At 38.9% G+C, this 14966-nt stretch overlaps 1 protein-coding gene across 1 annotated transcript; it reads left to right on the top strand.

The window, feature by feature from the left end:
- Positions 1-775: 775 nt before the first annotated feature.
- Positions 776-14514, top strand: ppl (periplakin). Its single transcript, XM_059557339.1, has 22 exons — positions 776-1021; positions 3367-3466; positions 5403-5557; positions 5711-5831; positions 5920-6039; positions 6154-6195; positions 6292-6453; positions 6663-6770; positions 7519-7614; positions 7704-7826; positions 7921-8067; positions 8378-8529; positions 8610-8713; positions 8801-8958; positions 9381-9559; positions 9652-9790; positions 9890-10083; positions 10517-10667; positions 10764-10847; positions 10940-11056; positions 11162-11254; positions 11356-14514. The coding sequence occupies exons 1-22, from the start codon at positions 972-974 to the stop codon at positions 14023-14025; spliced, it is 5265 nt and encodes a 1754-aa protein (XP_059413322.1). The 5' UTR covers positions 776-971; the 3' UTR covers positions 14026-14514.
- The last annotated feature ends 452 nt before the right edge of the window (positions 14515-14966 follow it).

The following is a 14966-nucleotide window of genomic DNA, read 5'->3' as shown; positions in this document are numbered from 1 at the left end:
GCTGGCAATACCACGACTGAGGTGCCCTTGAGCAAGGCACCGGACCCCCAATGGCTGCCCTGTGCTCCGGGTGTGTGTTCATGGTTTGTGTGTGTTCACTGCTGTGTGTGTGTGCACTTTGGACGGGTTAAATACAGAGCACGAATTCTGAGTATGGGCCACCATACTTGGCTTAATGTCACTTTCACTTTCAAATAGCTTAAGTTAGAGACCAAATGCTGGTTTGTAGTTTCTGACAACCTTAAATTTCCAATAAATTAAAGACAATTTGAAAATAAATATTATAATAATTATAGTAATGGATTTATATCCTATAAATTAAAGAAAGTTTGATCACTTGTTACATGCTGTCAAATAAATTAACAGAATTTTAATAAATGTTCTAAATGATGTGTTCCAATAGCTATATGTTTATGCAAGATAATAATACTGAATAGGTCTCAAACATTTTTGACTTTTTGAATGCTATTTAAAAAGTCATGAGACACCGAGGTGTATTGTAACTGATCGTTATGTACATTTATGTGTCAATGATAGTGTCATTACATCCAAATAATGACAGTAAAAAAGGCTGCTGCTGCTGATGTTGTTGTTTACTTTGGTGAATGAAACAGCCCACCGTTAATAAAAGTTTGCTCTGACTGTAGCCTGTTGAATCTCTTTCTCAAAACGTGTACAGAAGAAAAAGAGACGCCGCCTCTGTTAGGATAGGCTGCAGGTATGTCTCACAGAAAGGGGCGGACACCAGCCCGCACTTTTAAATGGGCTTGATGTTAAAAGCACGGCTTAACCTTGACGGACAGCGAAAGCTCGTGTTGTCGGGAGGGTAGTGGCTGTTTCGGTCATTGTAGGCGTTGTATGTGAGGTGTACCTGTCCTGGGACACGCGTCAGGTTGTTAAACGACAGACACACAGAAGCAGAGTGGGATCCTAACCCGTGCCATCTTAGCAGAAACTGCGCTGCTGTCATCATGTTTAGAAAGAAGACCGGAAAGACCACCGTGGCCATCAGTGATAAAAGGTCGGTGGTGGCTGGATACATTCTCACTGTGCAATGTCTATTTATTTTATTTTTTTATATAGCGCTGAGCTCTTTAAACTGCGTCGTTCCGGAGTCATTACGTGTATAAACAGGGTCGCGTTTCATTGTCGTTTGGATTGTAGTAGCTTCACTAGCCAAGCTGCACCATTTACCCCTTTATTTTAAATTCTATCTTTCTGATATATCGGTTTTATGCTTGCTTGTCTTGAGGTTACTGTAGTAAGGGTGTGGCGCTGTAACAGGTTGGATAACTTTTCTCTGAGATACATATTCCGTGGTTTCTGCGACTCGTCTGGGTTGGTCTCACTTCACAATTAAAACTTTTTTTTTTTTTTTTTTTTTTTTTTTTTTAGAAAAGTTAACATTTTATATCAGGTTTCTACTTAGGATACATGTCTATAGTGAGGGAGTGTATGTGCTGAATGATTGCATTGACTATATCTAGACCCTCATCACTTTGTGATGAACAACTAGATAACCTTCAGACAGATCTTTTAGTTCTGACACACTCCATTTGAGAAGTCCAGGCAAGACAGTCCAAGGTGAGACTGACAGGGCTGTGAAAACTGTTTGGTCAAAGACCACTGGTTATTCAGAGCAGAGTTGAGTCATGCAATTGTGAAAGGCATAGCTATTACAGGAATGTGGAGCAGTCATTTAAATGCGTTATGTTTATAATGTATTATTAGTAGTAATTTACAATAACCAACATTTTATTGTTCCTATTGTATACAGTTCTCAAGTTACATATGAATCAGAACCGGCTGTGAAAATGTGTAGGGAATGTTTAAAGAAAGCTGATTGGTTAAGGAGAGAAGTGTAAACAGAGTGACAAGTTCAAGTTCAAGCAAGCATGGACTTCTGATGAGTCTGGCCTCGAGCTTCATTTCGGTAGGATACAATATCGGACACTGATATTGTGAAAGCAGTGCAGCGTCGTTCACTGCAGTTATGAAGGATTTTACTCTAGGAGTATGGTTTCAGTTTGAGTCAAAATTATTTTATTGGTTACAGATGTACAAAAAAAAATAGGTTTTTCTAAACACATAGTTTTCTGTTTAAGTCATCCTCGGGTGTTGTTTGACTGCGCTAGGCACAATGGGTCACTCGGTGTCAAATGTGCCAAGTTTTGAATTGTCTGTCATCTTTTGACAGAAACAAGGCGAGAAATGGGCAGTTTGTTTGCAGCAAGCTAAGAAAGGGAAAAACCTTAGGCTAGTTAATACCATGCTTAGGACATCCACTTTTTTATTGTTATGTTTTTGCATTTGTATATTTTGGATATGGGAACTCCTCTAGGGAAGGGGAGTGAGCATCAAATAATTACTTGCCACACCCAGCTTTTCATCTCAAATCAGATTAAATAATTTTCTTTAGACAGAAGTTCAACTGTTGCTGCTTGTCCCATCATCCATGTTATACAAATCTGGCAATTTTACATATATAAAGTTCCAGCTTTGTTTTTGTATGTCTTGCTGCTTTAATAGTTGTTTTTGATTAAATAAATTACAACAACAACGCTGGTTACATAATCTCGTGCTTTAACAGTCCAGCTGTGTTTTGCAATTCATTTTGATGGGTTTCACATGCAGATGTATTCAGAATAGAGGACATAAAATATATATATCTCTTTCTTGCATGTGTATTAGTGACATGTTAGTATTACTAGTTAGACCTGTTTCTAACGCCCTCATTAAAGCCACCTTCTTGTTGTAATTATCAGCCTAATTTACATATCTCACTCATAACTCAGTTCTACAGTGAACACAAAACTTAAAATAAAGACAAGGAAATTATCATTTTATTCCATGTGAGATATTTTTAACTGCCATGAACCTCATTATCAATGATTCATACTCTTGGATGTTAAAATAACATGCCTTGTCTTTGAGGCAAATGCGACCCAAGGTGTGCAATTTGTTTCTGATCAAGTTGAGTCATGTCTGCCATGCACTGTCAAAAGCCATTTCTCTAGAATTCGCAGAATGCACTAAAAACAACGCAAGGCTGTTGTAATGTTGAACGCCGCTTCTGCATTTTTTCAATACGGTTCAGCTGAAAGAATTTTTTTTTGTTGTTTAGCAGTTTGGTTATCCTAACATATCTGAAATCTGTGCCAGATGATGTGGAATGAAAGTGTTTCAAGTCCGGTATTTATTTTCAGAGCATCTCAGCATGACCGAGAAGTGAAGTGTTAAGTCCTAGATCCTGAGATACAACATAACAAATCTACATTTGCAGCAGTATTTTGGGGAAAAATGTGTATATCTGGCTTACTTGAACTTCTCCCACAAATAAAAAAAAGTTCTGTTATTTCACCGTAGACCACCTGACACTGATTTGGCGACCCTGATTGACAAGTTGCAGAAGAATGCAGATAAGGTGGAGAAGAACATCATTGAGACGGAACAGAATCTCAACAGGGTAAGTACAGAACGACTCTTTCTGGGGATTACAAATCAAAGCCAGAGAGTTAGTCACTCCTCCTGTCTTTCCACCAATAAGCATGTCAGTTACCCCTTCAAAGATGCCAGATTAGGGCTATTTGGGGTCAAATAGAAGAAAGTGTATACCAGTTAGGGCTGTAGCTATCGAATATTTTAGTAATCGAGTATTCTACCAAAAATTCCATTGATTAATCGAGTAATCGGATAAAATGTGTTTTTGCTTAATTAAAGTGCAATATTAATTATGCAAGACAAAATAAGACTCCTGGGTCTCTTAAAATTAACAACTAAGTTTCCTTTTTTAGAAAAAAAATAATTTTTTAAATGCATAGAATGCAATGCATACATCAAAAATAAACATTTAATTATTACCCATTGTTTCTCTGTCTGTACTTGTACTGTGAACAATAATAATAAAGTTGACAGATGAATTAAGTGCATTTAAGTGCCATTCAGTTGGGCTTTTAAATAAAGCATTTTCTGAGATGCACATTAAACATTAAACACATAAAACATTAATTTATATTTTAATTATTGAAAATTTTCATAACTTTTCGGTAAACAAAGGGGATTTACTAATAAAAATAAAACATGGAAGAAATGTTGTGTGATTAAACCTTAAAAAAAAAGTGTGTTTTTTTTTTTTTTAGTAGTAGGCTATGTACATTCTGCTGAACAATAGTCATAGGTGTGATCAATAAAGGACAAAAAAGCAGGAAACTATAATGTGCACTTACCCACCCACCACCACCACATGCACACAGTGACATAATTTATATAGTATAATAATAAATTAATAAAAGAATGTGTACTTGTTTTTTGTTTAAATTAATTTATAAATTAAATAATTAAAAAAGGGAAGAAAAATTTAAATACGCATCTAAACTAAATGATTGAACAAAAAAAATCATAAAAGGAGTAATGTGGGAAATATGCTTCAAAGACTGGGCAAAATAGGGATGAAATCCAAAAAATCTGTCAATAACTTGCTGCTGACGTGCACGAAAACTAGCCATTTATTGGGCATTTCTTGTCATCTCAGATGTTTTGTTTTTCCTTATTATTATGGTGTCCTTTACATCTATTAAAAATAACATCTTTATTTGCCTCTATATTTTTGAAAGGTATCTTTTCTTGTGTTTTTGTTAAGCCATTTTGTCAGTGCTTTATTATAGACTTCTATGATTGCTAATTCACAACAGAAGACGAATATTAGGTTGAACGTTCAGAATACGATTCCATAGGTTATATTTCAGCACGAATTTCGCGAATGGACAGCGACTCTTAAGTAGCACGTAGAACGCGTTCATGTCAAGTAAAGTTTTTGGGAAAAGCGCGTGGAATTGCGAGCGGGAAACTCGACCCGGATCAGATTTAAGCATTCATTAAAGTGAATCGGTTCAAAGGAGTCATTAGTTCGCAAATCGGACGAGTCATTAGTGGACAGATATGCTCATATTCTCCGCACATATAACGTTACTCCCAAATATATTTTTAGGTCACACAGATTAAATTTCAGGAGCATATGCGACAAAAATGTTGGCAATTTCGAGCCATGTAGAAGCTGCTAAACTTTCTAGCTAGAAGTAAGCAATAACCAACATGGCGTTACTTTGCTAAGTTAGCCCAGAATCGTTTAACGTTAATGTTATGAAAGCATGACAAAAGTGATCAATAGATTGGTTAAACTTTAACCAACCGCAACCGCCTACACCCCGAAACCCCCCCAGTTTTTTTTTTTTTTGCATGATTTACGAGAGCATCATTTTCAGGTCGAAAAAGCCGGATTTCTAAATATCTTCTTTTGATCGATGAAAAAGTCATACAGGTTTGGAATGACATATTGAGTGAACCACCTCCTTAATTATTGATACATAACTATCCTTAATTGTGTTGCTCATTGATGTTTCTAGGATATCAGGAAGATCAATGAGAGCAAGCAGCCCCTGTACCAGGAGGACACCAACAAGAGGATCCTGAACTCCCTGGAGCTGCTGAATAGTCTGGATGAAGACGCAGCCCAAGCCTCTCGTTTGCAGCACCCTCAAGCTGAGATGATTGAGAAGGAGTGAGTATTAATACTATAACTCCGTCTACATAGGCACCTTTAAACTGAAATATCCAATAGCATCTCATGCTTTATGCCATGGAATGGTTTTTTTCTGTGAATTTTGCTGGGATTGTGGATGACTCATTTTATTTCTTCTCTTCAATGGAAAAGTATGAGACAGCTGCGAGTGCGTGTGATGAAGCTCCGCGAGGAACATGATCGCATTTACCACATCACACGATCAGAGAAGGTTCCCACCGTCAACTGGGGAAAGATAGTTGATGAGAAACTGGTGTGTATCTAAACAAACCCCCCTATGCTTCTTTTGAATGTATGCTTTTAAATGCAGTCGTTTCATGTGCGAATGTGTTCTGATGCAGGCAAATGTGAACAACAAAGGATATGGACAAGATCTGTTGACCGTCGAGAATGAAGTGGAGGAGCACAATATTTTCCACAGTGAAGTCGAGGCACTGGCTCCTTACATCACTGGAAACCGGGTACTTTTTAACTGCCTTTTTTTAAATGCAATGCTGAAAAAAAGAAGTATAGTTGACTCTTTTGAACAGTCATGCGAATGACATCTGTGACTCATCTGCTTACTTGTATAACAGGATGGTCCGGATGGCCAGCAGGAGAAGTACAACAAACTACTGGTGAGACTTCATTTTCTGCTTTCAATTTTCAACTTGAAGTTTTAATGGTTAGTTTTTAGTGTCTCAAAACACTGTATTTAACCATGTCTGTCTCAGGCAAACTCCTCTGCACGTCAGAAGAACCTGCTCAGTCTGAGGGACTACATGCAGCGCTGCACCAGCGAGCTCTACTGGATGGAGCAGCAAGCTGACGAGCGAACCACATATGACTGGAGCGACAACAACCTGGACTACCCTGCCCGCAAGAGGCAGTACGAGGTAAATGAACACCTCTTTAATCATAGGTAATGAATAAATAAGTCGTAATTCTAGGTGGTTCTAAGACATTAAGTTGTACTGATGTGCTATATTTTAAATGTGCTTTCATGATTCAAACCTCCTACAAGCGATATGATTATAGCATTGAAATGCAAACAACGAATCTATATATTTTTAACATGCTGCTTTGTGCTTGAAAACTTCATCAGAACTTCATTAGCAAGTGTCTGGAGGCTAAGGAGAAAAGCATCACCCAGCTGAATGAGGATGGAGAGGAACTTATTGAGCAGAACCATCCAGGAAAAAATGTCATTGGGGTAACTACAAGCCATTTGCTAAAAAAAGAAAAGTGCAGTCAAAAACTAGCAGTGGTTGTTGGTTGCCACAGGCATCATGGGATGTCTTTTTACGGTGCATAACTGTGCTGCACTTTAGTGTAGTATGCAGTATTTATGGCAACACTGAAACACCAAAAAACTTTGATCTAAAATGAGTTTTCACATTTTCTCTGAGCATAGCTAAGGCAAACAGCATATGACAAATCTATTTGAAGCACAAAAATCTGCTTCATACTCTAAAATAACCACCATAATCGATACGTGGATTAAAGAGGTTCTTAGTTAGATTCATAAGGTGTGATGTCCCAGTTGGATAATGCACTGGCTGACTCTGCAGTCAAGACTTTTTGCCAGTCGATTTTATTTATATTTAATGTATTTGCGTTTTAATGTATTATTATGAAGGTATTTTATTGTACCTTTTAATTTATGTTATCGTTTGGGGTTTTGTTAATTGGGGTAGTCTTGCAGAATTTTAACTTGTAGAAAAATCCAATAAAGTAATAAAAACCACAGCATAATAACAAGATATAAAAACCAAACACCATCAGGCTAGCACACATTATGTAACAATACGTTGCATTGATTGTAAATAAACCAAATAACTTCAAATATAACTTCAGTGCACATAACTAATAAAAAAAACGTGCACTTGTACATTATCCTACATTTACTATCCCAGTGGCATTGCTGTATATGATTATTCTAAAACCAGTCTTGTGTTTAGGCACACATGGATGCTGTACATGCGGATTGGAAGGAATACCTCAACCTGCTCATCTGTGAAGAGAACCACCTCAAGAACATGGATGATTATCACAAAGTCAGTTCGCATTTTGCTTCATTTCCTATTCGGTATTTCCTCACGTTTGCTGTCAGACTTGGTCAGTTGCATTCTTTTTATTTTTCCAGTTCCACAAGGATGCAAGAGACACCAGCGATTTGTTGAAGCGCCTGGAAACCGAGATCAACCAGAAGTATAACCCTGAGTTTAAAGACATGTACCAGATGGAGGGCCTGATTGCTGACCTGAATGTAAATACATGGTTCTAATATTGCTATATTTTACTGACTTTCTGAACTAAAAGGTGTCTCTGCTATCTAAGGCTGTCTGTGTTTGTATTGACAGGATCAGGCAAAGGCCATGGACCGTTTCGACGAGCGGCTGAAAGCTCTCCAGACGCGCAGCCTGCAGGTTCTCCCTCTGAAGTACCGCAGGGAGACTCCTCAGAAACTGCTCCCTATCGAGGCTCTGTGTGAATACGAGACTAATGAGGTACGGAGTTTGAGCTCTTGCTCACTTCATGCATGCGGCTTAGAGCTCCACTAATACCAGTCAGTGAAACATCAGCTATTATCATGAGTAAGCACAGAAAAACATTACACCCGGTCTCCGCTCGTGTTTTGGATTCCCCCATCTAATGTATTTAAATCCTTAAGAAGACCTTCACCCAAACGATTCATCTCGTATAAACCTCTGGAGACGTGTGCAGGGGATTTTGTACGGATTTCAGATTTATTTTAAGAATTTGTGCTGCAATATCAAGCTGAAACAGAGCTTACTTTGCTCATTTTGTATGACACAGGGTTCAATTATGCGAGGGGAGCGGTACACCCTGCTCAGGAACAATGGGTCAAAGTGGGACGTGAAGGACGCAAATGGCCGCACCATGAGTGTTCCAGCAGTGTGCTTCATAATCCCACCGACCGACCCTGAGGCTGTGGCCGTTGCTGATAAGTGGGTATTCCCTGATCTGTATATGCAATTTATAATGCATACACTCACAGATGTGTCTAATCTGAAAACATCTTTTACAGTCTAATAAATCAGCACAAAGGTATCAAACAGAAAGTTGCCAGCAGCAAATCTGCACTACAGGCACGACTGGCAGAGGTGAAGAAGGAGAGTACAGGAGGTCAAGGTTTGTCTCTCATGTAATAACACATTTAGATGCAGAGCTCTCCAAAAGAGAGTAAAACACTCAGTTTAGTAATTTCTCGAACCTTAGATAAACAAGAGCAGCAATGCCGTCAACTAATGGCAGGACTGGATAAAGTGGTCAGTGATCTGGATAAGCAGGAGAAGGCCATTTACTCTCGTGTGCGCCCCCCACTGGAGCAGACACGTCCCGTGCAAGACAGCGCTGACAGGCTACAGGACATAAAGGTACAAAGTTTGGTGCTTTTTGAGTATGACTTTCATATTGCACATCATGCATCAGCATGTTATTACATTATATAATGGGTTTCATTGTAATAATGTTTATTAAATAAAGTTTTAGCAGATATTTCCGTCTCTGTATGTTGCTTGTCAGTTACTGTTTTGTAACACCGTTTTTAAGAGGATCACGTTAGGTTGAAACTTATCTGTGCATTAGAGAGTCTTGGCATGTTCAAACCCGATAAAAGGTGAAAATTATGAAACCGCACATACATTTTATTGCATTTATCAGCAAAGTGATATATTTAAATGTTTAAAAAGTAAATGGGAATCTGAAACTTAAACACAAAAGCATTTTTTCTGATCCTTATTTTTCAGTGGAAATTATTGTTTTGACCTTAAACCTTGATCCAGTATTTTCTTCACAGGATATTTCTACTGCTGTTCGGAAGATAGAGCCAGAAAAGTCTGCGAAAGTACAGGAAGCTGAGAGTTTTCTCCGATCCTCTCCCAAATGTGCAAGTGCACCACAGCTCTACTCCAAGGTGGATGAGACAAACAAAAAATACAATAAAGTTGATTTGCTGCTGAAATGTTCTGAGGACAAGTAAGTATTACTTTCTTTTTTTACAGTGGAGATCAAGCATGTCTTATTAATTGAAAGCTTGAATTGTGAGCCTAAAAATTGCACTTTTGTAGACTGCAGAACTCTTATCGGCTGGAGAATTCTCTGCAGAATGGCAAAGCTCTGCTGTCCTCTTATGAAAACAAACTGGCAAGAGAGGAGGTTGCCCCATCCAACCCCACCTCACTGGAGAAGACCCAGCGTGAGTTGGCGGTAAGTTTAGTAATCCATGCCATGTAATTTTTTTTTTTTTTTTTTTTTTTTTTTTTTTTAAGTATACTATGCACTCATGTCTCTTACTCCTGTCTCCAGGATATTGCATCTGAGCTGCGGAGCAAAAGATCTACTATAACAGAGAATGAGCAGAACCTGAGAGATGCCAAGGCCAGCTGCAACAACATGGCTAACAAAGTGCAAGAACACTGCCCTGATATTGAGAGGCAAGAGGCTGATGTTCAGAAACTCACCAAGCGCTTTGACAACCTGAACAGACAGGTTGAAGCAAGGTGAGTTCATATTATTTTGAGTTATTTAAAATGGAAATGTACTTAAAAATTACTAAAGAATTTGATCCCACGGCTTCATCTTATTTAGTTTACTGTGTGTTGTGATTATATTATTTCTATTGCAACCTAATTGATTTCACTATTAATGTGTATGGTTGCACTTCATGTAAGGTTTAATGTTTTATTTAATTATGTGTCGAGAAGAGCATTTATTAATTTGTTTTCTTTATAGATTTGCTATTGTGCACTGTAAATTAATGATTGTGAAATCTAATGTACAAAATGTTCATGCATTGACCCTTATTGTAAAGTGCTATCCTTGTTTATTTTATACAGATACATTCTTCTTTCTATAGCATAGGTCCTACAGAAAGTGTATTTTACCACAAAAAAATCAGCATCTTTAATTATTTTAAATGTTCTCATTTTACAGATCACAATGTCTGCAAAAAGCCAAAACCGCTTATGCCAACTACAACAATGAGTATGACAACCTTAATAGCTGGCTTTCTCGACTACCAAACTATGAGCCACGTGAAACTGATGACATTAGACAGATTGATGACAAACTGAAAAATCAAAGGGTAAGAGTTTAACCACTTCTCTCATTACGATAATTCCATTATAATACAACAAATTACATTTATTTAACAAAATTATGTTTGAATCTGTTCTTACAGAATCTGCTCTCTGACATCGCGAGAAAGGAATCAGACCTGAACAATGTGTCTAGAAATGCACAGCTTTATCAGCAAGCAGTCAAGGTACAAAAACCACAGTGTATTACTTGCAAAGCATTAACCTACTATCATTTTTATGCAAAGCCACATGAACTCCTTTGTGTTGTGGCTTTCAGGACTATGAATATGAAGCTGAGCGGTTTAAATCCATCCTTGACCTTGAAGATGGCTTGGTTCCTCAGACATACAAAAGGAGCAGACTTGAATCTCCTGCCTTGAAAGTGAAGAGAGAGGTGAATGTTTTTTTAACTAGTAAACAGTTTCCTGGATCAAGTAATGCCTTTTAATGACAGTTTTTGTGACTGGTAAAGTATAAACACGATTGTTGTGTTTTAAAGGAATCTGCAATTGAGTCCAAATTCACTGAAGCGAATGCTGTGAACAAGCAGAGACTGCAGAACCTGGAGTTTGCTCAAAGCCTTCTTAACCAGGTAAAACACACTAACACACACCATACATAAAATTAACCATAGTATGGCATAAACATTGCTTGGCTTTTTACCACATCGATTATTTTTGCAATTCTTTACAGCAACCAGAAGTTACAGTAATCCAGCAAAATGTCCAGACCGTGAGATCCTCAGCCCCAGGAGAAGAGCCTTGGAGAATCAGAAAACAGCTTCAGGAAGAAATTCAGCGGAGAGATCAACTGGAAAAAGAAATCCAGAGTGTCCAGAGTGACATCTATTTACTAGAGGGCCAGAAACCACAGGACACAATCGTCAAGAAAGAGCTCATCAAGCAGGTGCATGACCCTCAACTTGATGAAGAATATCACCGGGTTCAGCAGAAGCTCTTAGAAGAAAGCAGGACCACTCGTGTCTTAGAGAGCGAGTTGGACACCCTCCGTGTAAAGCTGCGTGGGATTGAGACCGAAATGAAAGAGGGAGCTCAGCAGTATACAGTCAAGGAGGTGCTCCGCATTGAGAGGGACAGGGGACAGGAGGAAGAACTCAGGAGACTGAGAGAAGAGCTAGAGGAAGTCAAGAGGATGAAGATGGTCAGAGAGAATGAAATCATTCAGATTCAAAAGCAAGTGACTATTCTTGCAGAGGAGAAAAGTAGGGAGCAGGAAATCATCAGGGAGGAAGAAGTCATTAAGGTTCAGAATGACCCTCAGCTTGAAAGCGAGTACAGACTATTGCTTGACAGGAAACAAAAAGAAATTAACAGCCGAAAGGAACTCGAGGATGAGCTTCGATTCCTGCAGGAGAAACTAAGGCGTCTTGAAAAGGAAAAGGCAATGGCTGAGGAAAAGATCTCCATCAAAGAAGTACTGAAAGTTGAGAAAGATCTTGCTTTGGAGAGAGAGGTGGAGAACCTGAGGAGACAATATGAAGATGAAAAAAGCAAGCGCAGCTCTTTGCTGAGAGAGAAAACAGACATTCATCGCAAGATTACCAGCCTGGAGGAAGAGAAGTCGAGGGTCATCATTCAGGAGAAGGTGCGTGAAATTGTTCGACCTGATCCGAAGGCGGAAGCGGAGGTGGCAAATCTTCGACTTGACCTGGTGGAGCAGCAGAGAAGATGCAGAGATTCAGAGCTCCAGATGAAGAGCTTCCAGGATGAGCTGATAGTGCTAAGAAACAGAGGCCCACAAATTGAATACAAGGAGATCATCAAAGAGGTTATCAAGTACAAGATTGACCCGGAAACTGAAAGAGAACTGGAGAAACTCAGGAACGAAATTGTGGACAAAACCCACCAAACAGAGAAGTTCGAGATGGAGATCCTCCAACTCAAAGATGAGATCCAAAGATGGAAAGACACCCAGCCTCAAATTCAGACCAAAGAGGTTGTGAATGAGATCCTGCAATACAGAGAAGATCCTAAAACCAAGGAGGAGATTGAGAGTCTCAAGCGGAAACTGGCTGAGGAACAGAGGAAGCGTTTGGACCTGGAAAGCGAAAGGGCCTCCAATGAAGAAAGGATCAGGATTAAGAAGATCGACTTGTCACAGGTGAGGGAGAAGATTGTCCAGCAAGAAGTAGTGAAGATGGAGCAGGATCCAGTCTTGAAGTCTGAATGTGACAACTTCTCTCAAAATATCAACAATGAGCAGAGACAGAGAGAGATCTTGAAAGAGGAGCTGATCAGATTGCAGCATCAAAAAGCTGAATTGGACATTCAGCTTGAGGAGCTGGAACGTGAACGCAGAGCCCGCAGAGAAGCTGAGCTTGAAATCCAGAGGCTGAGAGTGCGGCTCAATGAACTAGAGATCAGGGACAAGGAAAACCGAGAAAAGGTTACAGTAAAGCAAAAGGTTGTTCTCCAGCAGGACCCTCAACAAGAAAAAGAGCACTCTATCCTACGTCTTCAGGTTGAAGAGGAGAGGCACAAGCGTATGCTCTTGGAGAAGGAGTATAATGTCTTGTTGCAAAAGCAGGAGATACTCGAGAGAACGGAAGTGCGTGAAAAAGTTGTGCGAACTGAAAAAATTCAAGTCGAACGAGACCCGGAGGCCGAAATGGAAATTATAACCCTAAAGAAAAGCCTTGAAGAAGAGGAAAAGCGCCGTCGTGAGCTGGACCAACAGATCATCAGCCTAAACTCGAAGCTTTCGGAGGTGGAGTTCACCAATACAAAATCATCCAAAGAACTCAACTACATTCGTGACGAAAGCAACAGGTTACAGCAGGAGAACCAGCGCCTACAGAACGAAATAAGGAAGCTTCAATCTGAGATCGAGATCACGACAAAAGAAACCAGACATATCACTGAGACTTCTCCGGTGGAAAGCAGCAGGAACCTGGAAATTCGATTGGAATCCTTGCAAAGAGAACTCTCTGAACTCAAGCGCATCCGAACGGAGAAAGACCAAGAAATCGAAAAGCTTCAGAAGAGTCTGTCTGCAATGAGAGTGAAGAGGGAGCAGCGAGAAAGTCACCTCCGCCGCTCTATTGTCGTCATCGATCCAGACACCGGAAAGGAGATGAAGCCTGAGGAGGCTTACAAGCTCGGTCTGATCGACTGGAAAATGTTTGTCAACCTTCAGGGTCAAGAATGCGACTGGGAGGAGATCACAGTCAAGGGTCCGAATGGCGAGTCCTCCGTTCTTCATGACAGAAAATCGGGCAAGAAGTTTGCCATTGAAGACGCTCTGAGGGCTGGAAACATCACAAACCGTCAGCTGCAACAATATCAGAACAAGGAGATCAGCATCCAGGAGTTCGGTCTCATGCTGTCAGGCAGAGTCATATAGATCCATTTAGCAGAAAAACAACATCAAATACAGCTTACGTAAATGTGCTGTTTGTGTTCCTAAACTGCAGTTGAAATCTCATTTTAGATTCACTTTCTCAATACAGTATGTATTTGTTTTTAAATGCATTCTTATATCAATGCAAGATGGTGTTGCTTTGGTTATGGTGCTAAATTTGGGTTAATGTTTCTATCGCTCTACCTATGAATCTTCATTGAAGATAAGCAGACGAGACATGTTTGAGAATGTTTTAATGAAATCTAGTTCAGTTTTACTGGAATCCGATCTAATATATGCATAAAAAATGTGTGCCTTAATGATAAAGTTATGGACCCATCTGTCTCTCTTTATGCACTTTTTACTTGTGTCAGATTATTCTACTTCTATGTTTGATTTAAGATAAAGAGAAAATGAAATGAAGATAAAACTGTGTTATTTCCCTTTGTCTTTATCATGAAGTAATAAAAGCTCAAGCTGTCTTTGCAATCACTTTTAGTTAACAGTGTCATTTCCATGCAGTGTTGAGTGCAACTAGTTACATGAAGTAATTAGTTACTCTAATTGAACTATTGAAAGCAAAGTAAGGTATTACTCTTATTTTTCTGTAATTAAATTGCAGTTATTTCTTATGTAATTGAACTATAAGGCTGTAAAAGATTTATATACAATACAATACAACAGTGGATTTAACATCAAAGTCTAACCAATACATGCTTTTTATGTATGCTTCTCACTTTAAATACTTTGGTGAGTTAGTAAGAATATTGGTAACACTTTAGTTTCCAATTCTCACTATTAACTAGTTGGGTATTAGCATGAATATTACTGGGATATTGGCTGTTTATTATTACTTAAAAAGCACATATTAATGTCTTATTCTGCAAGACCTTAATATAAATCCTTAATCACCCAATTCTTAAACTTAATTGTCAACAACTACT

This window comes from Carassius carassius, chromosome 1 (assembly GCF_963082965.1).
Source record: "Carassius carassius chromosome 1, fCarCar2.1, whole genome shotgun sequence".
Classification (NCBI taxonomy): domain Eukaryota; kingdom Metazoa; phylum Chordata; class Actinopteri; order Cypriniformes; family Cyprinidae; genus Carassius; species Carassius carassius.
This window is presented reverse-complemented; position numbering and strand designations above follow the sequence as displayed.